The 26,917-nt window shown below is 45.3% G+C and overlaps 1 protein-coding gene across 1 annotated transcript in view; it reads right to left on the bottom strand.

The window, feature by feature from the left end:
• The window catches only part of UQCC1 (ubiquinol-cytochrome c reductase complex assembly factor 1), a 110,964-nt gene extending 92,527 nt beyond the window's left edge, over positions 1-18,437 (bottom strand). Inside the window, exons 1-4 of the mRNA XM_075901448.1 lie at positions 18,128-18,437; positions 12,708-12,812; positions 11,748-11,852; positions 964-1,071 (exon numbers count right to left, since the gene is read on the bottom strand). Of these exons, the coding sequence (XP_075757563.1) occupies positions 964-1,071; positions 11,748-11,852; positions 12,708-12,812; positions 18,128-18,295 (486 nt within the window). The 5' untranslated portion in view covers positions 18,296-18,437. The remainder of the gene's footprint in view (positions 1-963; positions 1,072-11,747; positions 11,853-12,707; positions 12,813-18,127) is intronic.
• Positions 18,438-26,917: the final 8,480 nt, after the last annotated feature.

The following is a 26,917-nucleotide window of genomic DNA, read 5'->3' as shown; positions in this document are numbered from 1 at the left end:
TAATTGTTTTTTTTAATTGTATCCTTTGGTATATATGGTTGTGACTATTTTCTTCCACTATTTGATCTGAGGAAGTGGGTCTGGCCCACAAAAGCTCATCTAATAAACCATCTGGTTAGTCTTTAAAGTGCTACAGAGTCCTGTATTTTGTTTCTGCTACCCCAGACTAACACGGCTACATTTCTATCATTGCTTAGCATTAAAATTCTTATTTTCATATTTATTGCTGTCATCATAGCATGGAGAGACCGCAACAAGATCAGGGCCCTCAGCACTAAGCACTGTACAAACACAGCAAAAGTCAGTCCATTAAGTGTGTACACGCTAGGCAAGATAATGAAATGTTAGAGGTAGGGAACAGAAAGATTAAGTGATTTACCCAACGGAGTCTGTGGCAAACCCAGGAAATGAATCCAGGTCTCCAGAGTCACAGTCTAGATTCATAACCCCAAAACCCATCCCCTCTGAAAGCCCAAGTCTCTGGACAAAAGCAACTGGTAACAAAGCAGAGGCAGTGTGGTCAGCCTTTGCTGGGACCAATAGAAAAAGCAACATGTAATGCTCTTCAGCAACACACTCTGTTCACAAGCTCCAAAAAATTCCTGCCAGCTATGACTGCTAAAACGTAACTGCAATGTGGGAACTTTGATGCATGAATAAAATGAAGAAATAAATAAAATGAAGAAATAAGTTTTTGGGAATCCAAGTAGCCTTCAGATTCATACACACCAAAACAAAAACACACTTTTACTTGTGTCAATGGAAGCCCTGTGCATACATCATGGCAGGTTAAAGCCTTGGGCTATTATTCTTCATCCTGTGTGAGGGGACTTCATATGGATATTATGAATGGGACTGTGCACATGACTACCCCTCCCATGTCACAAAGAATCTAGTTCTCAAAACAGATGTAAAGTAACCAACTACAGGAAAATATTAAGACTATCAAAATAATTGCTTTACCCATTTGTTATATTTAAGTGGTCCTGTGAATCCCATTGCTTCTATTATCTTTGTGAAGGCACTCACTTTCTCTTCAGATGGCTGTAGGGAATCTTTTGCAGCAAGAAGCTGTAATGTAAAATAAGGTAAAAAAGCTCAAATGAAAGACAGAACCACATCCTTATCTCAGCAATTCAATCTGACTATTTTAAACAAATCAATATAATTAACAATTTTAACTTCTGTTGTAAGTTGTCTCTCATAACTAACAGAGTACACAAAACAGACATGCTACTACTCCTAGGAATGCTACATCTATACTCTTTGATTTACTTTATTTCAAGTGATAAGAAACTTTGTACACACCTCCAGCCTACCATGGGGGGGATGAACCAATAAAATAAAGTAGAACCATACGGTATTAAAGATTGCTCAAACATAGCTACACATTAGAACATTATAAATTGTGGTTGAGCTACAGTGCATTTTAGAAGGACATCCAATCTTTATTTAAAGTCATCAAGTGATGGAGAATCCATCACATATCATGGTAACATGTTCCAGTGATTAATGTCTCTGTTAAAAAAGTTACACCTTTTTAATGTCTATGTCACCTTTTCTAATAGGTATAGTTCAGAAATCTGTCTGCACAATCTATATGTGAAAATACAAAATAACTGTTAATCCTAGCAAAGACTATTGAGTTTCCACTTGTATAACCTCCAACTACAGCATGATCTGTAAATCTTAAGCATGTTACACACACACACACACACACACACACAAAGTTTCACATTATTGATAAAAGTATGAAAGCAGAGGTCATTGGCCCTTAGTTAAAATTAAGTTGAGCTTTACATGTTATGACAAGAGGTTGACACCCTACTTGTCTGAAGAATACAGAGTAACCTCCCCAAAATTGCAAACATTTGCTTTTTGGGAAATGAATGAACTTCCTGAAAACTTCCAAGAAACTCTATGCATAACAAGTTAAAAATAGATTTTTTTAAGTTAGTCCTTTGAGAAAATTAATATTACATGTCAGGCTAATTGTTTGTCCTGAATTATCTAAGGCCAGATCTACATTAGAAAAGGTTTGGTAGGATAACTGTACTACCAGTCCCTCTTAGAGTACTCTCAATTATGACAGCAAAAAAGCAAAATAAATTACATTAGCAAAAATCTTTTTAAAAGTGAATAATAATACCACCACTACACTTTTCATCAGAAGATCTCAAATGTAACTTCACTACACGATTTACCCAGGGTGGCTCAGGTCCTCAGCTCAACTCAATTTTTGTTTTTTGGAAAATGTACACGCTTCATTTAAATCATTGCTCTGAAGTGGGACTGGGGATTAGGGGCTCAGTGTGTAGGCTGGTTCAGCAAGAGAGAACTACCCCAGCCGTCTCTCATTGCAGCAGGCTGGGGGCCCAGTGAGAAGCGTCTATTCCTGGCCGCTGCAGCAGGCACACCTGGGGGCGCGGTGGCACGCAGACACACAATATATAGTAGATAGCTGTCCTTTTCTCCACCCCAGTTTCCTGCTGGCCCAATGGGGTTATAGTTGTCCCAGTCCCGCATCTCTGGCCCCACTACTATAGTCATTCAACAGTATAATTCACTCTCTCCTACCAGACCTCTCCCCTTCCATTTTATGAGAAGCAATCAAATTCAAGGCACATCCCATTATCTTGGTACAAGCAAACCCTTACCTTGCTTTAAGTTATGGCAAGAGAAAGCTGCATAACAAATTTGGTGGTCCTAACTCTTAGCGTTCAAGAGTTTTTGAAACAAAGGACTCATGGATGAACAGACAGATGCATATTTCTAAAATATAGGAGGAGGAGAAAGGAGAGGGAGAAGGAGACAGATATCTAAGAATGATTTTATCAATGTAGAACTGTGGGCAGGAGGGAAACAAAACACTCTACAAATTAGCATTTACTAATACTTGGAAAAGTTTCTAGCGCAGATCTGGCCTAAGTAACTGAAAAGACTCTACAAACTTCCCACACACTTAAGACTCACTAAAATCTAATCCATGGCTACATCTAGACTGGCATGATTTTCCGCAAATGCTTTTAACGGAAAAGTTTTCCCTTAAAAGCATTTGCGGAAAAGTGCGTCTAGATTGGCACGGACGCTTTTCCGCAAAAAAGCCCCGATCGCCATTTTCGCAATCGGGGCTTTTTTGCGCAAAACAAATCTGAGCTGTCTACACTGGCCCTTTTGCCCGAACGGGAGCAGCATAGTATTTCCACAAGAAGCACTGATTTCAGACAGTAGGAAGTCAGTGTTCTTGCGGAAATTCAAGCGGCCAGTGTAGACAGCTGGCAAGTTTTTCCACAAAAGCAACTGCTTTTGCGGAAAAACTTGCCAGTCTAGACGCAGCCCATAGGTAGATATTCCAATATATGTGAAGGCATTTTTTTCTTGTTTTTGTTTTAAGATTAATGGTCATTTTTTGCAGTTATGCTTCACAACTAAGCTTCTTGTTGATTACATCCCTTACAGAATTCCATTATTGCTCTCTTTCAAAGTGCGTGACATCTAGGGTTGCCAGGTGTCCGGTTTTCAATGGACATGGGACGTTGGCAGCTCCAGTCAGCACTGTCAACAGTGCTGCTGAAAGTCCAGTCAATAGCACAGTGGAAGCCCAGGGCTAAGCACATTGGAATCCCGACCTGCCTTGGTGTCACGTTACTGGATTTTGAGGGGAGCAGCTAGGTCGCTGCTGCGCCCATAGGTGGGGGTGTTGGCTCCAGAAAATGGTATAAAAGGGGACTATGTGGGGTGTTGAATAGAAGCTTGCTGTCTGCTGATCCTGTGTACGCTATTTGTGTGATTGTGTGATGTCTGTGTGTGTAGTTAGGAATCTGTAATCTGTGTGGAGACTGAATATTTCTCTGCATGCGGTTGAGCATTGGGCAGAGTCCAGCCTATGGACATGCTAATCAGCAAGGCCCTGTGGGACAATGGCACTCAATGGGCCAAGGACACACCTAAAGCATGAGTGGTGACTCATACCTAAGGCCTACCAGCAGGCAACACAGGAATAAGGTGGACCAGGTGACCTGCTATAGCCAAGAAGAGACCAGGAAGGAGGGATAAATAGGCCATGTGGTAGTCTCCATTTTGGTTCTCAGCTCAGCACTTCATCCCAGAGGCAGCATTGCAGGGATCGAAGAGCCCGGAAGACCTGTGAACCCATCCTGATGCTAGGATGTGCAACAAGAACCTTTAAACCAGCAGCTTAATCATCTCTGCTAAAGCCTGCATCGAGGACTGGAAGTTTCGATGCATGTAATGTATGATTCTTTAGCAACTTTACTCTCATGCTTTTCTTTCTTGTGATAATAAACCTTTAGTTGTTAGATGCTAAAGGATTGGCCCAGCATAATTTGTGGGTAAGGTCCAAAGGGTAAATTGACCAGGGATCTGTGGCTGGTTTCTTGGAACCGGACAGAACTTGTTCGGGGTAGGTGTGATTGGGTGCTAGGACCCCCCATCTGTGTATGAGGCCCGGGGCCATCTGAGGCACGGATATTGCTGGGGTGTTGGAGGGGTTTTGCTCAGAAGGCTTCAGGCAGGCTCTGTGGGACTGGTTTGTGGCCTGTTTGGAGAGGTCACCAGTCTGGGGACTGTAAGGAGCGCCGGATTTGAGCAATTCGCCCTGAGCGGACGCCCTCAGCTGTGCCCAGACACGGCCCGGTCCGTCACACTTGGCTCCATGTATTTCCACAGATGGGCTTCAGGCATTTAGTGGCCATTTAGCCAGATGCTTAGATTCGTCTGAAGACAACAGGAGCAGAATCCAGTCTCTGCGTTCTAAGCTCATAAATGAGCCCCCTGGTTATATTGCTGCACCTGAGCCTGCTGTGCTTGCGTCAGATTCCTCAGTGTTTGGAGCTGTTCCCACAACAGCAGTACATGATGGGCCACTCCCTTTGCCCAAGTCTCTTGTTTCTACCATCCCTCCCTGAAGTAGTCAAGGATTTTTCTGGGATTGCCTACCATAGAGGAGTTTGAAGGGAGAGAACCCCATTGTCACTTGGGGTGCCTCCCATTTGGTGGGAGTGGAGAGTGGGGAGTAGAGCAGCCCAGAGCAATGGATCTTCATCTATAAATTTCTGCAACATGCTTTTTAGTGTATTATTAAACATTTCCACCAAACTGTCCATTTGTGGATGGTACATGGAGGTTCAGAGGCCTTGGACATCTAAGAAGTGGCATTAAATGTGAGGTCACATTGCTGCCATGATCAGTTAGGAATCCCCTGCAAAATCCTACCCAAGCAAAACTTTCACAAGTTTTCTGTGATTTTAGGAGCTCTGGAAGCCTAAAAAAGGGACAGCCTCGAGATATCAGGTTGCAAAATCCACAATAACCAAAGATATAGCAATTGTCAGTCATGCTCTTGTACAGTAGACTACCAAATCAACCCCTACATGCTTGAAAGGTACCCCAACCATGGACAGAGTGGGGCTTTTGGCACCCCCTTTGATCCTGTCCATTGGCACTCTGACCATGAGACATAATAGTCTCACACCTCCCAGTAGATGTCTGGCCAGAAGAACCATATTCTACCTTTGGGAGGTTTTTTTTCCCCCCTTTACCAATTGTCCAGCCCAGCATACTTAATAGGCCAGGTGTAAGAGGTCCCTGCACGATCTCCGGGGGACCAACAGCTGTCAGATCATCTCATGGATCTGGGGTTCTTCAACCACTTGATAAAGGCAGTTCCGCTGCCTCCCCTTCTTGGTCCTGAACTATGGCCTGTGCCCAGACTTGATTAAGCGCTGGGTTCTCCAGTTGTTCTTGAAAGAAATCACTATCACACTCAAGTTTGACTTGGGTGTTGTCCGCAGAAGGGCCTGTCTAGTGGAAGACACAGTTAGGGTTCCCCCCATCATGAGAAGGCCCTACTCCCCGGATCCTTGGCTTCAGTGTGACTGAGGAGTTTCTTCAGCGTTATCTCATCACTCTCCCCTGTTGGCAGATGCTGGGCACATTCATGCACATACTGGACCACGCCCAGTCAAATGCCAAAATAACTGGATAACTAGATAGGCTAATTTAGGGACCATGTCCATCTGTAGAACTGCATAGTGGTGAGAGATCTCTAATGCTACTGAGGAAGTCAGGCAGAAGTATGCAACTTCATGGATGCACTCTAAGGAAATTCAGGATCCTGCTGCTTGAGCTCAGGGATCAGTTCTCTCCAGATCAGGGTCTGACTATATTCTAGAATGAATCAGGCCCATCTTGGGTGTCCAATCTACATGCACAAGTACCGCAAGCTTCCCACCTGCTTTCTTCCAGGCTCATGGGCTAGCTACCACACTTGTCCTTGGTTACAAATCATATAGGGCAGGGGTGTCCAAACTTTTTTCAAAGAGGGCCAGATTTGATGAAGTGAACATGCGTGAGGGCCGGCCATTTTGCCTGACATTCTTTGAACCATTAAAATTAAATGCAAATTAACTATTTTATGCAAAGTTTATTGCAAACGGCATACTTTTCATTTCGTCACATGGATGACAAATCTAAACAGGTGTTAAATCACTCTGCCTTTCATATCTGAAGGCCAGATGAAAAAAAAATCCAGGAAGCTGAAATATATGTCAGGAACATTGTAAAGTACATTACATATTATTGGTAATAAAGGTTGTCTGTCAACTTTTAAGTTCAAAAAATATGAACAGGAACATAACACCAAGTATACATGTTGTGTCCAAATATATTTATAACTGATTTAGACCAACTGACATTAACTGAGATTTTACAATGTATTCATCTCAATACATATGGATTCGTTGGGGGCCATAAAAGATAGATATTGCCAAATTACCTGTGGGGCCGTATTAAACCAGAACACGGGCCGCAATTGGCCCGCGGGCCGGACTTTGGACATGCCTGATATAGGGCAATTTTATCACCCATGCCCCTCTTAACTGCACTCACAACAGCATTCATGTGTCTCACTAGCCAACAGGTCTTCCTTCATTGATCCCATTCCTGCCTGCAGATCTTCCTCTCAGGACGAGACTTGGATGGTCATCATCCTGAATCAGACCTCTATGGTTGTATGGTCTCCTAGCTTGATAAGTCACAGCAGGAGGCTGGATAGTAGGGTGCCAGCATCAAACACCGCTGGGTTGGGAACCTGATTGCCTTCAGGTCATAATAAAGCCACCATCTGTTGCATGAAACTTTCCTGTTGGGTTCGCTGCTGGGTGATGAGTTCATGCTCCATCTGCTGGTGTCGACTGGCAATCTACTTTGCTGACATTCCAGAAGCCACTTCTAAACCTTGTCGGATTCCATCTTGAGGTCTGATAATCTTTTGGGCAGCGAAGCGCCACTATGTGTGGAGTGGTGGAGGGCAACCTGCAGCATGCAGGCCACATACAGCTCATCAAGGTAACGTACTCGTAGGCCACCAGACAGGTTGTTTACTTTGCATCCACAGGTATGGCCAACTGCAGCTCCCAATGGCTACAATTTGTAGTTCCTGATGGCCGGGAATAGCAAACCATGGACCATGGGAGTTGCAGACAGCCATACCTGCAGGCGCAAGGTAAAATACCTGTCTGGCAACATGCCAGCGGCTTACTTTGGTGAGGTGCATAAGGCCCAGGGCCACAAGTAGACCACCACTACTGTAGAGGGTGTGGCAAAGTCTGGGCTAAGCCCTGTGGGTCCTGCGCTTCCTGGTGGGTTCTTATGGGCCTCAGAGGCTCACAGTGTCCCTAATTACTGCCACGAAGGTCAGGGTACCCTGCTACCAAAGCCTCTTTCATCACTGGCCAGTCCAGTGTCCTTCTTTTTCCAGTCCCTGCTGGCCCTTCCAGCCAGAGGGGAGGGTTGGGGGGAACTCGGTCCCACCCACCTACTCCAGGTTCCGGCCCAGGGCGCTATAGTGGAGGGACAGTCCCAAGCAGGCCATGTACCTTGGCCTTAGCCCTCCAAGCAGCAGCCCCTCCCTGGACCACTTCCCCAACCCATCCTGCTGTCCCTCGTTCCTGGTATTGCAGAGCAAACCTTCACATCAGCTCATTCAGGTGTGTTCTCCTGCTCTGGGCTGCTCCCTTCTCCTTGAGTTCTCCTCTAGTCTGTCCCTTTTCTCCTCCCCCCCCCCCCGCCTTGCCTGGGGGAGTTTTATAGTGTGCACCTCCACTTTAAGTGGCTGCAGGTGTCCCATAGTCTTTAACAGCCTACTCGGGGAACATAAAGTCACATATCCAGCTCCCTACATATCTGCCTTCCACTAGGCTTCGGCAGCTCCCTGTTCTCACGCTGCCACAAGGGGAAAACTAATTTCCCCCCTACCAGGGATTTAAGGATGGGCCTCACAGCAAACCTTGAATGCTGCCTGCATTCTTCACCATATGTGAAGTGTGGGATGAGTTCCCCCCATCCTTCAAACTCCCCTCAAAGTCATGAGACCCAAGAATGAGAGTCCATAAAGATGTCCTGATCTGAAGGGCTTTTAAGTCCAGTGGCCAGAGTCCATGGAAATGCCTTGCTCCATAGGGTAATAAGGTCACATGTCCCACATCTTGGGGCAGCTCTTCTCTGCTGGGCAGGAAGGCCTAGCAGCTATAGTCCACAAAATTAACTCTTGCAAGGCAGTAAGGACTGTATCTTTGATATACAAGGCAATATCTCCTCTCTGTCTTCCCTGCCTGCCCTTCCTGAGCAAGCTGTACTCCTCTATATTAATATTCTAGTCATGTGTAATATCTATGACGCCAACTGTGTCATAGCTGTGATTATTCTCAAGTACTTTTAGTTCTTCCTGTTTATTCCCATACTTCTTTATGCTCTGTGTCACTATGCAACAGCCTTAAATATGCAGAGGCTACCTGGGCTATATTTCAGCACTCAAAGTCAGGTGTATTTGCCAGCCACACCACTGAGCAGGTGATGTGACAGTGGAAATAGAAAGCAGACAAAGAAAATGAGCAACCGATAGCAGAGAACCAGTTCCTGGTGCATTCAGCACCATCTCTGGGTTCAGGAGACCAATACAGGCTGGTGGGAAAGAGCTGTGATGACCAGCAGTGTTGAGAACTACTAACTGTGCTAAGTAACCTACCACTTAAATCAGGTTCTCTACCAGACAACTGGAGGGTAGCTAAGGTGATGCCAGTATTTTTAAAAGCTCCAAAGGCAATCCTGGCAATTACAGGCTAGTCAGCCTAACTCCAATACCAGGCAAAACTAATTGAAACTCTATTAAATAACATAATTATCCGATACACAGATAAGCACTATTTGGTCGAAAAGAGTCAACACAGTTCTTGTAAAGGGAAATCATGCCTTGTCAACCTATGGAGCAGGAGTCACAATGGTAATCCAAGTGATACAGTGTACTTCCCGCATGAAAGGCTCTTAAGCAAAGTAAGCAGTCATGGATCCTCTCATGGATCAGTAACTGGTTACAAGAAAAGAAACAAAGAGTAGGAATAAATGGCCAATTTCAGACTGGAGAGACCCAGTAGTGTTACCCAGAGGTCTGTACTGGGACCAGTGCTGTTCAGCGCAGTGCATATTTATAAATGACCTGAAAAGAGGGGTAAACAGTGAGGTGGCAAAATTAACAGACTATACAAAATTATTCAAGATAGTTGCTCCTGTTCTCTGGCTTAACTAACAGGGCAGATTTGCAATGGAGGTCTTCAAGTGAAGGAGGAGTGACCATGTATCCTTTGCTGGTATCTACCTGTTACCCTGCGACTTGACTGACATATAGAATGTGGTCTGCTTGGGGTGGACTGTGCACTGAGCCTAGATCATGCTAGGCAAGGCTGAGCACTTCTTAAAAAGACTTTCATCCCTAAGCCCTTTAGTATCCATCCAACATAAACTAGGGAGCACAGCTACTCAGGGAAAACAGGCCTTTAAAAAGTCAGCTCTAAAGCATCCAGAAGAGCTAATATCAAGGAATAGCTAACAGGAGTTTTGTAAAGAAGTTTAGAGAAGGAACCTGAGCGCCAGATTAACATTCTTTAAATTTCAGCCACTTCTCTCCCTTCCAAACCACAAAAAGTTGTGCAAGTAAAAAGAGAGGGAGAAGTCCAGCAGCAGGCCGAGGTCTATCCAGTTTATTGCACTGGGTGTAGCATATATAATGCATGCTTTGTGTGTGGATGGCATACACATGCACTAGGTGCAAACAGCTAATGGCCTGCAAACCAAGTACAGACTTTAGACACCAGAGTGGCTAAACTGAAGAAGCTAAGAGAGACAAAGAGGTATTCAGACAAGACTTTTCAGGACACGGTAGAACTATTCCATCCCAGTCTCAAGCCTACATGCCGTTGAGAAGGCTGAGAATCACGGGGAAGGAGACATAAAAAACTAAAGGCCATCAAAGATAAGAGCTCATCGTACTAGGCACGAAACAAAAATAAGAGATGGACTCTGCACCAATGAAGTTACAGTCCAAACAAGAGGTCACAGTAGATGTAATGAACAGCTACAGGGAGAAAAGGAAACAAAACAATACTGGTCAGCAGAAGACACTGTGTTCATAGTGCAACATCTTTGGTTACCACTATTAATATTGAGTATGACAGTATTAAGCATTCAGTGAACTGCAAAATTTGCTATACCTCATATCATTCGCAGACACACAAACCAAGAAGAGAAGTGGGGCAACACTTCCGTCTCCTTTCTCCTGATGGAAACAAGGAAGACTCTGTCCCCTATAATTATTTTTCTTCCTTCTCAGCCCCATCTCCTCGCATGTCCTTTCATGGGACCTTTCCCAGTAGCTCACTGTCACCCAGTTGGGGAGAGAGAAAGGAACATGACATTTTCCGTGCTCAGCCTCTAAGGGGTGGGGAGTGGGGCGGGGGAGGGGGGCAAGAGATACCTTTCAGCTCTCAAATCACTGTGTTGGTCTACAATAATGTCTATCCTATATTTAATGTTCAGGTTGAGCATCTCTCAATCTCCTGGACTGTTTAAAGATATCATCACAAAGAAACATATAAATGAGGAGATGGAAAATGGCCTTAATAAGTCATCAAGTCCAGCCTCCTGCTCTGAGGCAGAACCAAGTAAACCTAGACCATTTTTGATCGGTGTTTGTCCAAACAGTTCTTAATAACCTCCAAATGATGGGGTTCCACAATCTCTTTGGAAAGCCTATTCCAGCGCTTAGACTAGCTTTAGAATTGTGATTTTGTTCCTACCATCTAACCTAAATGTCCCTTGCTGCCAATTAAAACCCACCATTTCTTGTCCTACCTTCAGTGAACATGGAGAACAGTTGATCAATGTCCTTTTTATAACAGCTCTTAACATATCTGAACACTGCTATGGTGTCCCCCTTCATTCTTCTTTTCTCAAAACTAAACATGTCCAGTTTTTTTTAATCTTTCCTCATAGGATAGGTTTTCTAAACCTTTTATCACCTTTGCTGTTCTCTTCTGGACTCCAATATTTCCTAAACTGTAGCACCCAAAATTGGACATAGTACTCTAACAAAAGCCTCTCCAGTGCTGAGTAAAGCAGGACAATTATGTGCCACATATTACGTTGGTAACTCCTCCGAGTATGGTCTTTCATCTATGCATCCACCTTACAGTAATTTCATCCACAGCACGTTTGCTTATGAGAATGTCAGATGGTAATGTGTTAAATGCCTTACTTAAATCAAGGTGTAGCACATGTACTGCTTCTCCCCATCCACCAGTAATGTACTCAAAGTAATCCTGTCACAAGTTAAAAGTGCCTGTACAGTGATTAGTACAAAAGAGCCGCTAACAATAATAATAAACTATTCTAACCTGAATAGTGCTGTGAAGCATTCTTTTTTGCTGTGTTACTGCACCACTGGTTGGTATCGATCCACCACATATTTTGTTCAACTGCGGTCGGCAAGTCTCATGCCTCTGGTAAAAGTGACAAAATCAAAGTGAGATTAGCATTGAGGAATAAACACTAAAACGGTGTTACATTAAAATATTCACTAAATTACATTCTTAGGCCATCTAAAAATTCTGTTAGGTCATCAAGCCAATTCCCTGGGTCTAGTGTGGGTTTGTTCCTACAGTACATTCACTAATATTTTAAATATTTTATAGACTAGGCTGGCAGTCCCATGGATCTTAGTATCGCCAAATTTGTCCTGAAATTTAGTCTAGATTTTCTCTCACATATTTGTTCCATTAATCCTACTTATACAACAGTAAACAATTCTTCTCCCTCTTTGGTATGAACATCCTTCCAATGCCAAATATATTGTATGTTGGTTGGTGATTTGATACTAATGCTGTTGGAGTGTCATAAAAATGATACACAATGTTAGATACTCAAGTCACCCCCGCTCCTAAACCAGTCTTGCCTTGCAAACCTCCACTTATTTAGCTTTTATGATTAACACCATTAGTACACAAGCATAGATTGTGTGTTTTCATGGCCTGTCTGAAAAATGTAATTCTCCATCTAATCTAACTGAAGTGGTTCAGCCTTTTATTCAGTGTCTAACAGGCATGGGCTTGAACAGAAATGATGACTGTGTGTTGGGGAAACAGAACTGTACAAGGTTATTTCAGCTCCCTTAATTGGGAAAGAGTAGCTATCATTTCAGTTTTACAAGATCTCTTTTTCTAGATGCCCAGGTAGCAGCTCTGGCAAGGACTGTCCCCTCCATTCATGTGTTAGAAGACTGTATTCTTTTATTTCACATGTGTGGATCTAGGCATATCCCCAATTCTTACACACCTTAGAATAATGAAATATCTTACCAGAAGAGTGCCAAAGAGCATTCTGTCCCACTTTGCTTGGGGCAAAGTTGACTTAATTAATCCACTGCATACTGTAATCCATTGGGGCACTCTAATCTGGAATTTCTAGAGTAGAGAGATCAACATGCACATAGTAACCAGCAGTGAAGGGGAACATCCCAAGATTCACATATATTACCTGAAACCAGGGAAAAGAGAAGACTACTAGAACTTCCATCTACATTATAACTATCCATTGTGGGCATCCAAAAAACCCCAAACAATCATAAGACAGATATTCCTATGAACTTGATGGTCATTCATAACAGATTCACTCAGGAATAACCTGTGCTGTTCTGAAGTCACACTGATAGAACCTCATAATGACAACAGGTAAGAAGTTTATAGAAATTATGATGATTCAGGTGTGTACATTCTGGATCACCAACAAATGTCATGTGAAGTCTCAAATGAAAGCCAATATCAAACTGGTCATTAGTATTATTATTTAATGGATGTGCAGATACTATTGAAGAAGTTTAATATATACACTGAAAATGTTTTCAAGTCTGTATCGAAGTGATGGATACCAGCAGAGGTGAAAAATAGGTTTTCCTTCAGACAGAAGAATCTCTCTCTCTCTCTGTGGGAATGTAAATTAAACATTGTAAAATAACACAATGTATGCTTATTTACATACAAAGTAAAATGTTAACAAAGAAATGTGAACTCAACCAGAAAGCAGCAAACAGGAAAAACAAGCCATCAATATTAATATGATATATGCTATCAAGTGCCAGCAATATCCCTCTGCCATGTATACTGGTCAAACCTGACAGTCTCTGCAACAAAGGATAAATGGACACAAATCAGACATCAGGAATGGTAACTTACATAAACCTATAGGGAATATTTTAACCTCCATGGAAATTTCAATAATGGACTTAAAAGTAGCCATTCTTCTACACAAGAATTTTATCATCAGTTATAAAGGGAGACATCTGAATTGGAGTTCACTTACAAGTTTAACATTATCAATTTAAGCTTGAAGAAAGATCTTAACTCGTTAATGCACTACAAAACTTCCCTTCCTTTGATATTCGCATTTCCAAATCACATGCTACGAATCACATCCAGGTTCACTTAATTAGCTTTGTTATCACTGGTCCTACAATTGACAGGGAATTTCTTTAGTTGTTATATATACCCTGGATTCTGTAATTTCTACTCAATCTCATCTGATGAAGCAAAATACAGGACTATGTAGCACTTTAAAGACTAACAAGATGGTTTATTAGATGATGAGCTTTCGTGGGCCAGACACACTTCCTCACGAAAGCTCATCATCTAATAAACCATCTTGTTAGTCTTTAAAGTGCTACATAGTCCTGTATTTCGCTTCAGGTACACCAGACTAACACGGCTACATTTCTATCACTCATCTGATGAAGTGAGTTTTGCCCCCGAAAGATCATGACTTAATAAATGTGTTAGTCTCTAAGATGCCACAAGACTGGTTATTGGCTGTTATCCTATCTCTTTGAACAGACAATGAACTTTGGGGATATAGGTAGCAGGCAAAGACCCAAGGAAATAAATGGGCAATGCATTTGCGTTCATGAAAACGGGATATCAACCAACCTTGCATGATAATGCTACAGTTGATTTTGGGTGAGAAACTGCTTTAGAGATTAACTTGTTTATTAAATGTAGTCCTTATAAAGCATGTTATGATTTTGTTTTATAGACACTTTTCTAATATGCTTACTCCCTACATGCTCCATCTCTTGTCTGATATTCTTGTTTTCACTATAAATATACGTCAGTGGTGCTGTGGTGTTACACATCATCCTAGTCCTGAGATGAATCTTACAAGTTGGTGTGTATATTGTTCCTTTGGGGACAGCAGACCTGGTATTTCTGTGTGTGTTCAGTGTATAAGGGGCACTACTAAGGATGTAAAAGGTTACCTGTTAAACCAGTGGTCACCAAGGAGTAGATCGGGATTTAATGGTAGATCTTGGAGCCTGACAGGTGATCCCAACTGGTCTGGCCAAAAGGCTATCAAGCACAGCACTTCAGCTGCCCTGCTCCCTCCTTCCCCCCTCCCCCCCACACCTACTGCTGCACATCTCCTGCCCTTTGCCTTGGAGCTGTCCCCTCAGGAGTCTCCTGCTCTCTGTGCAGGGCAGAGGAAGGAGAGGAGAGGTTCTGATGTCAGGATACAGGGTGGGAGAGGGAGCACCTTATCTCCACAGAGCAAAGTTAGGGTACAACAGGACTTGGGATAGAGTTTGCTGGCTGCTTTTGGGAGTGGTGCAGAGCCAGGATGGGGTGAGCCTGCCTTTGCCCCACTGTATCACCACCCAGGAGCCACCAGAGATAAGCAGGGCCCTGCTGGGTACCCACATCCTGAAAACCTACCCCAACCTACCCGTCCTGCACCTCAAGCACCCCAGCATCCAAATGCCCTCCCAGAACCTGCACCTAGAATCCCCTCTGCCTGCCCCAAACTCAGCTAAGAGCCCCTTCCACACTCCAAATTCCTTAATCCAAGACCAGAGCCTGCACCCCAACTCTCTACCCCCGCTTGGTGAAAGTGAAGGATGGTGCTGGAGGGACGGAGGATGGAATGAGCAGGGGCAGGGCCTCGGCTTCAGAGAAGGGTCACAAAGGAGGTGGGGAAGAGTATTTGGGTTTGAGGTAGATCTTTGATTGCATTTAAATTCAAAAAGTGATCTTGTGCTTAAAAAGGCTGGAGACCACAGTGTTAACGGATTACCTGGTAAGCAGTAGCCTTACTGACATGCTTACCCATAACCGGTTAACCAGAGGTAGGACCCTGGCTGGCTGGCGGATCCCAGTTAAACAATTAAAATTATGATTTAATCGGTTAACTTTTTGAAGGGGTATTTACATCCCTAGACAACACAAGGGAATACCTGGGACTCAGGGACTGGGTGAACTTATTGTTAACCTCCAAAGCAAGGTTCCCTGTTTGATTTGGTGGTAAGGAGTCCGTTACCAGTACTCCTTCCTGCAGTTTGTTTGTTAGCACATGAATGCATATTGATCAAAGTTCCTTTGGGTCTGATAAGTTTAAACCAGATGATGTCTTTAATGTAGAGTGCTAACCCTGCTTCTTTCACCTATTCTTGTCTTCTTAGACAGGTATTAACAAGTGACTTAACATTGCAACCATGCAAATTTCTTTTCAGTGAGAAATTTCTTCTCAACTATGAAAAATTTCCAATTCCCTGTTTGTTACTCAGAATATTAACAAAGTTATATAAGCCATTGAAAACATTCTTTCAACTGAACCAATTCATTTCATAGAATCATAGAACTGTAGAGCTGGAAGAGACCTCAGAAGGTCATTGAGTCCAGCCCCCTGCTCTAGGCAGGACCAATTCCAATTAAATCAACCCGGCCAGGGCTTTGTCAAGCCGAGACTTAAACACCTCTAGGGATGGAGACTCCACTACTTCCCTAGGTAACCCATTCCATTGCTTCACTACCCTCTTAGTGAAATAGTTTTTCCTAATATCCAGTCTGGACCTCTCCCACCACAACTTGAGACCATTGCTCCTTGTTCTGCCCTCTGTCACTACTGAGAACAGCCTCTCTCCATCCTCTTTTGTGACATTCCAAGTTTAAGTTTATACCAGACTTACCTACTTACCACCCTCCCCATTGTATTGGTAATTTAACAGCCTTCGGGCTAATTCAGCTAGTATCCAACAGAGAACATTAGCATCCACCTATTCCAGGGAGATGCTAGCTGTCCCAGTCATACAGCCTCCTCTCCCACTGGAGTGCATAATCAAAGCTCCACATAACCAAAGCCTAAAATTTTATACCAGACAAGCAGCCAATATTTAATCTCCAGTATTTTCTGGCTTCTACTACTTAATGTTTATGCACCATTGTGCTGTGTACTGTACAATATTTAGCCGCCCCTAGGTGCTACTATCTACTATATATTTGAGAGAGTATGTCTTTTCATTCAAAAGCTAGGACCACCAAATTTGGCATACTGTTTCCTCTTGTAAAACGTAAAGCAAGGTAAGAATTTGGTTGTGCCAGGAAAACAGGATGTGCCTGCAATGGGTTTGCTTTTCATAAAACCAAACAGAAAAGAGACACACTCACCAAATCAAGTATAGTTATCATGGACATAACTGAGCTAATGTTGAAAGAGGGCTCAGGGCAGGAGCACAGAGTGCCACCTCTGCCAGTGCACCTCATCTCCCACACCAGCACAGTTCTGCTGCAGCAGTTCCGTTCTGGGCAGCCGGAAAACCATGCTTCTTCCCGAGCTGTGGAAGCTCTATGCTGGGACCATGAGAAGGGATACCTCACCTCCTCCCACTCCAGCCATATTTGCTCCATGCTGGAGCTAGAGGAAGGGGCCACCTCCCCCTCTGGCCATGTACCTAACCCAAATGTGCCCCAAAGCTACTGCTGCCAGGAGATAGGTGGTCCTTTCGTGTCCCCTACCAAGCCTAACCTGGACCTGTCCCCACCAGAAGACATGCACTTCTCCATGGCTGCTTCAGCAGGCACAGCGAGGAGGGATGCTTCTTACCGGACCCCGGGCTGTTGCGGAGGGAGAGCTGGGATAGTCCTTTCTCCCCAGGTCAGTCTGCATACTAAACCCTTCATCCTCTGCCCAACTCAATGATTCAAGTGAAGCACATAGACTTTCATTTTATTTTCCAACAAACAAAAATGAATTGAGCAATGCAAGCTAAATCTTCTAACAGCAAATATTATTATCAATAAGAGCAAAGACTCAGGCTTTTATTTTCACTATTGCCTAAAGTACTTGTGAGTTATGAAGAAAGAGCTATGGCTTCTCTAAATATCAAAGTGTTAAAGATCTTTTTTTGTGCTAATGGGGGCCAGCCCCCAAAATGATTTGCAAATGTCCGAATGAATAAAAGCTTTAACATTCAGAAAATTAGCTCAGCAGGTCAGAGGACTGTAAACAGTAATTCTTGAAATGTCCTGACATACAGCTTCCAACAAGTGAGGCGATCCTGAAATAAAACCCAGCGACTTCTATGGAGAGTGACTAAAGGCGGCGCTAAGGTGTCTGACGTGAGACTTGTCCGACGCTCATGAATCGAGGCCGCGCAGCCACGGTTCAAGGGAAAGGAGATCGGTATCCCGGAAAGGTGCTTGGCTCTGAGCCGAAGGCATCCAGGCTGTGTCAGGCGCTGCAGCCCAGCTCCCCTCCCCGAGCCGCGCGCCAAGCGGCACAGCCGGGCCTGCCAGACCCGCCGGTCGAGTCCCGGGCCCGGGTACCGCTCCCAGGCCGTGGCACCCGCTGCATTGGCGGGCGGCTACCGGCACAAGCCGCGCAGCAGGGAGGCTCCGCAGCCGCCGGACCCCGAGCGCAGAGACAAGCTGCGGCTCCGACCCAACCTTTCACTCACCGCAGCTCTCCCCAAGGCCGCCATGACAGTCCGGAGCACTTCCGGAACATGGTAACTACTTCCGGTTCTGATGGGGGGGTGCTGCGGGTGGAATTCTAAACTGCGCGTGCGTATACACTTCCTAGCCTGCCCGCCCTCCCTCAAGCCCCAGGCGCCGCGCACGGTCATGGGTGGCGCGAGCGCCAGTGGCCTGCTTGGTCACTCAGCCGCCTCCCCACACACGGCCGGCGTTGCCAGGCGCCTGCGCGGGGCGCCACGGCCGGGGGACCGGAAGTAGCGGGCAGACACGAAGAGCTGGGGCAGGCCGCCTCCTTGCGAAGATGGCGGCACTTCCTGTGACGCGGAGAGGGGCAAGCGACGGGGTTGGACGGCCGGAAGGGGCTGGGGGGGACGCCGTGGGCGGTTGCCTGGAGACAGGGGCACTAACGGCTGTGATCGGCCGAGCTGGGCTGCGGGAGCGGGCCTGGCCCGGAAGAGGCAGGTTGGAGGAGGGGAGTCGGTGGGCGGAGGCAGAGCCTGAGGCATTGATATCCGGGTTCTGAGCGCTGGGTGGCGAGAGGCCGGGGGGTCTGGAGCGAGGGTTGCCAGATGGCTAACCAGCAATACCGACCCCCCCCCCCCCCCCACACACACACACAAAACACCGGTGGGAAAAAATGTTGCGAAAAAAGGGGGGAGACCAAAGTTGTTGAGCCAAAAAAAAAAAAAAAGGACCCTGCCCACCATCTTGCCTCCCTGTGTCAGACCAGACAGCCCCCCAGCAGAACCTCTGGCACCCCGTATTTTCACCTCCTGGCTGAGGAAAAATCTGAAAACACCAGACGTTTTAGGTGTCGGGTATCTTCTGAATTTTTTTACCAGACAGTAGGTGAAAATACCAGACTGTCTGGTTCAATACTGCACACCTGGCAACCCTAATTTGAGAGAGATGGAGGGGGCTGAAAAGGCTCTGCAGTGGAGCTGGTAGGCAGCAAGCTAGACAGATTTGGAGGTAAGAGGAGAAGGGAACAAATACAGACTAGGGAAATAAGTGACTAGGAATAAGAGATCCTCCGGAAAAGGGCTTTTTCCGGAGGATCGGGGCCAGTGTAGACGCTCTTTTCCGGCTTTTCTACAAGCCGGAAAAAAGCGGCGGACATTTTTATTTAAATGCCGCGGGGGATATTTAAATCCCCCGCGGATTTCCCTATTACAACCTGGAAAATTAGCATGCCCCTTTCGGAAAAGGGGCCAGTGTAGACGTAGCCCTAGTGAAATGAGGGTTATGGGAGTTGGAGTAAGTCCTCCAGCTCGCCATTATTTCTAAATAATGGTTTGCTGTGTAAAAGCGCTCTTCACTTCAGAATAACATCGGTTGTTCTGAAATAACACCGCTGTATAGACATAGCCTTAGAGAGTTTAAAAATGTAAAATATATGCATAGATGAGTCACTGTTTGTAATTCCAAATGGTGGCAATGATGTAATAAACTACCAGTTTCCTAAAAGTCTTTTCAAGGTACCCAGCTTGTCTCTGGAGATCTTCAACTTTGCATCTGGTACACTTCCCTCTAAGGATGCAAACAGTTCAGAGCTCCAGGATCTTTCCTTGAATCCATATTTATAGCTTCTTATAGAAAACCAGTTAAAAGTGTCATTACCCATGTGGGCTTTTCCAGTGGTGACAGGAATGCAAACTGAGTCTTTGACCTCTGATCAGTACACAGGCATTAGGTCTACACTGCCTCTTTTTGGCGGAAGAGGCAATGCAAATGAAGCGCTCATTAGCAACTTCTTGCACTTCATTTGCATATTCTCTTCCAATGCTTTTTGCAGAAGAGGTTTGTTCCAAAGAAAGCAGTGTAGACAGGTCTGTTTTGCGCAAAAAGGGTTTTTTGCGCAAAATGGACCTGTCTACACTGCTTTTTTTGGAACAAACCTCTTCCGATGCTTTTTGCGGAAGAGAATATGCAAACGAAGTGCAAGAAGTTGCTAATGAGCGCTTCATTTGCATTGCCTCTTCCGCCAAAAATGTGAGCATTTGCTTTGAAATTAGCTTTTTTTCTATTAGCAGTCTTCATTTGTATTCTACTTGGCTTCTGGTTAGATAGATATCTATCAGGGATGGTCTAGATAAGTGGAGCACAACCTGTGGGTTGTGACCCCCAAGGGGGTCGTGGCTGTCTTTTGGGGGGAGGAAGAGGGGGTCGTAGCGCTGGCCTGGCTGCCATTTTTTCCCCGGCACAGCATACACATGGTGGGGGGCAGGGGAGTGGCAGGTGAGCAGAGCGGCATTTTTTTTTCTCCCTCAAACAAAATTTTCCTGGGGGTTATGCTGGGGAAAAGGTTGTGCACCACTGGTCTAGATCAGGGCTCCTCAACTTTGGAAGCCCTAGGAGCCACAATGATACTCACAGCACATGACAAGGGCTGCAACTTAAGTGGGGTTGCATATACATGCAAATAGCTTCTTTCACACTGACGGGCATGAATACAAAGCACTTCCCACAATGCCCCGGTGCTCCCAGCACCTTCTCCGTGGAGGTTAGAAACGCTGACACCCTTTACCAGTCTGTTCCAGCCAGCCCATCCGCTTGCGTCTTTCGGTGCCCACTCTGCCTGGGAGACACCCCGCCCTTGTTGTCACGTTACTGGATTTTAAGGGGATCAGACAGGTCACTGCTGCACCCATGGGGGGGTGCCCCAAAGGATGTACAAAGGGGGCCATGTGATGTGTCAAATGAAAGCTTGTATTTTACTGATTCTGTATATGCTGTTGATGTACTTGTCTGATATCTGTATGTGGAGTTATAAATATGTAATCTATGCTTATGCTGGATGATTCTCTGAGACAGAGCAATGGGCAAAGAATGTTCAGCTAGTGACTATGCTGATTAGCAGGGCTACAGAGACAATGGCCAAATACACACCTGAGGAATGTGTCTGGGACATGCAAACCAGCCAGTATCTGATGACCATGGACATGGGACACAGGGCTAGGTCACTGGGCCATGTGACCTGCTCTGGCCAGGAAGATGCCATTTGGTCTTAAATTCTGTTCCTGATCCTAGCTGCAGCCTTGTGAGGGGCAGAGAGCCGGGAAGAATCGTAGACCCCTTCTGACGTAGGATGTACACCAGAGACTTTTAAGATAGCTGTTTATAACATCTCTGCTAGGAGCCTGCATCGAGAACCTGGTGATTTGATGCATGTAATGTATTCTCCTTAAACAACATTACTCTCATGCTTTTCTTTCATTTAGTAATCTAAAGGTTTACAGATTCTAATGGATTGGCTCAGCGTGCTCTTGTGGATAAGATCCAAAGTGTAAATTGACTGGGAACTGTGGCTGGTCTTTTGGGACTGGGAGAACCCATTCGGGGTAGGTGAGATTGGGTTCTGTAATCCCTCACCTGTGTGTTAGGCCGGGGGCTGATTGGGGCACAGGGAGAGCTGGAGTGTCTGAGGGGTTTTGCTCGGTGTGACTGGTTTGTGACCTGTTTGGGAAGGGCTCTCGTCAGGGGCTGTAAGGAGCCCTGAGTTTGAGCAATTCACCCTGAACAGATACCCTCAGCTGTGCCCAGACCCAGCCCGGTTCATCACACCCCTCTTGGGAGACACCTCACCCTTGTGGAGCGTGTTCCCAGTGGAAGCAGTGTTCAAAGGATCCCACCCACAGGCTGCGTGTTGAGCCCTGCATAAACCCAAACTGCCCCGTAGGTGGCCAACAAATGGGCCATGGGCCGAGTAGCCCTGGTCTAGATGGTAGTGGGTCCTGCCATGAAGGCAGGGGACCAGACTCGATGACCTCTTAAGAGGTCCCTTCCAGTTCTAGTATACTATGAGTCTTTCCCCTTTGAGGGGCTATTTATTTATAGACTCATAGACTTTAAGGTCAGAAGGGACCATTATGATCATCTAGTCTGACCCCCTACACAGTGCAGGCCACAAAATCTCACCCACCCCTCCTAGAATAATCCTCTCACCTGTATCTCAGATATTGAAGCCTTCAAATACTTTGAAGACCCCAAGATGCAGAGAATCCTCTAGCTGTGATCTGTACCCCATGCTACAGAGGAAGGCGAAAAACCTCCAGGACCTCTGCCAATCTACCCTGGAGGAAAATTCCTTCCCGACCCCAAATATGGTGATCAGCTAAACCCTGATCATGTGGGCAAGACTCATCAGCCATACACCCAGAAAGTTCTCTATAGTAACTCCTATCATCCCTCCATTGACCTATTTCCCACTGATAATGAATGGTCAATTAGTTACCAAGATCATGTTATCTCATCAAACCATCCCCTTCATAAACCCATCTAGTTTAATCTTGAAACCAGATAGATCTTTTGCCCCCACTACTTCCCTTGGAAGGCCGTTCCAGAACTTCACTCCTCTAATGGTTAGAAACCTTCGTCTAATCTCAAGTCTAAACTTCCTACTAGCCAGCTTATATCCATTTGTTCTTGTGTCCACATTGGTATTAAGCTTAAATAATTCCTCTCCCTCCCTGGTATTTATCCCTCTAATATATTTAAAAAGTGCAATCATGTCCCCCCTCAGCCTTCTTTTGGTTAAAGTAAACAAGCCAAGCTCCTTGAGTCTCCTTTCAGGGATATATACACAATATAAGTGTTTGTTACTACATTATAACAGCATACACTAAGTGAAACAATACAAATAACATAACATTGTTTTCATGACATTTGAACACCAAATACACTCATATACATTTAACAGTCATTTTAATCTATATTAATACACAAGTGAATTGGCCTAGGGCTCTGGCCTGAGCTGACAGCTGGTCTGCTACCCTCACACCTATTGCCCACTATGATTTGGATACATAGCAGGCAATGTCTAAATTTGAGGCCAGAAGCCCCCCGCAAGGAGGTTAGTGCACTTGCAGACAAGGGAGCCTCCATGGCCAGGCTAGCACTGCAGGAGGCTTCTGATGTGACACGTTTGGCAGCACGAGCCATGGATCTGCATTCTCGAGTGGAGAGCAGGATGGTTACTCCTCCTTGGGGTTGTCTCTGGAAGCTCAGCATTCCCATCCAAGACCTTCCATTTACTGAAGCGGTCCTACTTGCAGAACAGACGGACACCAAATTACATGGGCTCAGTGACTCCGTTACATCCTAACAACCTTGCAGTTGTACATTCCAGGGCTGGAGAGGAAAAAGTTGAAGCCCCATCCAAAAGAGCCCTACTCCCAACAAGAACCTCAGGGATGTTCAAAGCCCTCCTGGAGGAGGCAGAGCCATCACTCCCAGCCCTCTTCCAGCCAGGCTTGCACACCTTTAGAGGGCACGCCTGAGGGCAACATAGTTTTTACACTGAATCCTCCTTATTTATTTGCATCCCACCTTCACTCCTAGCCTGGAGAGACATTGCCACAGACCATTGGATCCTAGCCACTATACAGCGTGGCTATACTCTACAGCTATCCTCTACCCCACCTTACCACTCACCCTTCCTGTTTCTCTTCAGGGACCTTTCTTACAAAGAACTTCTTGAGCTGGAGGTTTTGGAGTTGCTTTGGACAGGGACAGTGGAGAGGGTACCACCTCATTTCAGAAACCAGGGCTTTAAAAAAAAAAAAAAAAAAAAAAAAAAAAGAATAAAACACAAAAGCCAGAGGGAGCTTTCGTCCTATCCTGGACCTGTAAGGCCTGAACCATCACCTGGTCCACCTCAAATTTTGTATGGTTTCCCTGGCTTTGATTATTCCTGACCTGGATCCAAGGGACTGGTATGCCACCCTCAACCTCAAAGATGCATATTCCCATAAAGCAATCTTTGAGGGACACAGACAATTTCTTTGATTCATGGTAGGTCTGAACCATTACTAGTTTGCAGTAAGGATGTTAAATTTAGATTAATTGGTTAATTGAATAGCTTATAAGGATGCCTCTGCCTTTGAGGTGTAGCACGAGCCCAAGGGCTGTAGGGGTCTTCCGCTGGCCCTGTGCTTGAGGCATTTCAAAGTGGCAGTGCTGTATGAAACCCGGGGTTAGCGGGGGAGTGGGCTTCACGTGGCACTGCTGCTTTGAAATGCTGCATGCAGCCTGGGGCCAGCTGGGGCTATATGCAGCATTTCAAAGCTGCAGCACTGCATGGAGCCAAGGGTCTGGCTCCAGGCAGTTCTGCCACTTTGAAGCACCCTCACCTCCCCAACTGCCTCTTTCTGATAGGGGCAGGCAGGCAGTGACTAGTGTGTCGACTGTCCGATAAGCATTTTCTTATCAAATAGTCAACTAGTTGTTCACATCTTTAGTTTGCAGTGCTGCCCTTTGGGCTGACCATGCTCCTCAGGGTTTTCACAAGTTGTATGTCAGTGGTAGCAGCTTACCTAAGGGTACGTCTAGACTACCGCGTTTTGTCGACGGAAGTTTTGTCGACAGATACTGTCGACAAAACTTCCGTCGACAAAGAGCGTCCAGACACATGGAGTTCTGTCGACAAAGCAAGCCGCTTTGTCGACAGAACTCCGTAGTCTGGACGCAGTGTTACAGGCAATAACACCTTCTGTCGACAGAACTCTGTCGACAGAAGGTGTTTTGCCTCGTAAAATGAGGTATACCAGCGTCGACAAAACCGCGGAGTTCTGTCGACGTTATGTCGACAGAACTCCGCGGTAGTGTAGACGCTGGTATTGTTTTGTCGACAAAAGTCCACTTTTGTCAACAAAACTAGGTAGTCTAGACACACCCTCTGACTATTATGCAGCAGGCCAGAGATGATCCAATGTTTGGCAGAGCTGAGTTGTGGTCTGCATGTAGAAAGCACTCAAAGAACAGTTACCTGTTTTCATAACTGATGTTCTTTGAGATGTGTTGCTTATGTCCATTCAACTTCCTGACTTTCTTCACTGTTGGAGTTTCTGGCAAGAAGGAATTGAGAAGGGAGGGGCCCGGTGGCACCTTATATATTGCAGCATGTGCATGCCACTCCAGAGGGTGCTGGAGTCAGTAACCTACGGATACCGCTGAGGGAAAAATCTTCCAGCACCAGTGAATGTGGCAAGCACACACACACCTATGTTGAATGGACATAAGTAACACATTTCAAAGAACTCCAGTTATGGAAACAGGAAGCTGTCTTCTCTAGGCTTCTGCCAGTTCTTATAGGCTGCTCTTTGGATTTCTTGCTGCCTGTCTAGTTCTGTAACATGCCTTCTTTCATGTATGTCTGTCTCTCTCCCCCACATCCCTCAGCAAAAAGCCCTCTACCTCCACAATCCAGAACTCCCGGGTGGGTTCAACAACCTCCTTTTAATAACCCATATCAAGGTTTATTCAGTTCATAACAGTGCTGAAGAGCTGTGTCATTCACATAGGCTGCGTCTAGACTGGCATGATTTTGCGCAAATACTTTTAACGGAAAAGTTTTTCTGTTAAAAGTATTTGCGCGAGAGAGAGTCTATACTGGCACATGCCTTTGTGCAAAAGATTTGCTTTTCGCAAAAGCGTCCGTGCCAGTGTAGACAGTCTTGCGCAAGAAAGCTCCGATGGCCATTTTAGCTATCGGGCTTTCTTGCGCAATAAATTAACGTTGGTGTCTACACTGGCCCTCTTGCGCAAGAATACTTACGCAAGAGGGCTTATCCCTGAGCGGGAGCAGAGGAGTATTTGCACAAGAACCACTGATTTTGTACATTACAAAGTCAGTGTTCTTGTGCAAATACTCGTGGCCAGTGTAGACAGGCGGCAAGATTTTGCGCAAAAATTATGCCAGTCTAGACGCAGCCATAGTGATGATACTAGAGTCTACCTTCTCTCACTAAGTCCTGTTGCATCCTCACACATGAAAGGGGTGAAGGTCACTTCTGAACCCCACAAGGGCAAATGTGCACTTTCTTAGATAGCTCTCAGCAACACATCTGCTTCTGATAGTCAGACTCTGCCCCCACACTTGATGATCTCGTTTAAACACATATATGTACTTGGTATAAAACAGGTCAGGAAGGTTGAAGCACCATATATGAGAAAACATTTTCCAGATTTCAGCTTCCTCCAAGGTAATATGCAAGTGTAATTAAAACAGAACCTGGAAATACAGAATACAGTGCCCCATTCAAAGTGTGTTGTAGGAGCTGAACTCCCTTCATTGATAGTTTTCCAAAACACACAGCTGCAAAAATCTTTATCCAGGAGCAGGGAATAAATTAAGTCTAAACACCTCTGTACATATAGTGCTTTTCAGTGTCAAGTGCTGTGCCCAGTCTAACCTCTTATTCAGCAAGAGGCACAAATGGAAAACCTTTCTGACCAGCAAACATGTTCTTCAAAAACACACAAATGAGAAGAAAAGCTCATGAAGGTAAAGGCAGCTGAATTACTGTAGCGTCTTTTTCCTATAGCTGTCTGCTTCAGCTTGCCAGGCTCCCAACTAGGCCTTGTGCCAAAGTACATTCAGAAGTAGGCATGGGGGGGAGGGGATGCAGGGGCAACATGGGGAGCAGGCAGTGGCAAATGGAACAATCATAGATATCTAGCTAAAGATAAACAAATGAACTTGTTTACCATTGGTCTGGATGGGTGCATCTATACAGCAGAGCTTATCTCGAAAAAGCATGAGGGCAGGGGCCTGGACTCGATCTCGTGGCCCCTTCCAGTTCCAGTGTTCTATGAGGCTGTGCAAATTGAGTTCTATTATTTAGAAATGGGGAGCATCTACACAGCATTTATTTTGAAATAGAGCACTCCTCCTCTAACTTCCCTTACTCCTCATACAAGAAGGGTTATAAGAGTCAGAGCAAGAAGTCCTCCAACTTGACAGTATTTCAACATTTCGAAATAACTGCCTA

The sequence above is a fragment of the Pelodiscus sinensis genome, chromosome 18 (genome assembly GCF_049634645.1).
Source record: "Pelodiscus sinensis isolate JC-2024 chromosome 18, ASM4963464v1, whole genome shotgun sequence".
NCBI lineage: Eukaryota > Metazoa > Chordata > Testudines > Trionychidae > Pelodiscus > Pelodiscus sinensis.
This window is presented reverse-complemented; position numbering and strand designations above follow the sequence as displayed.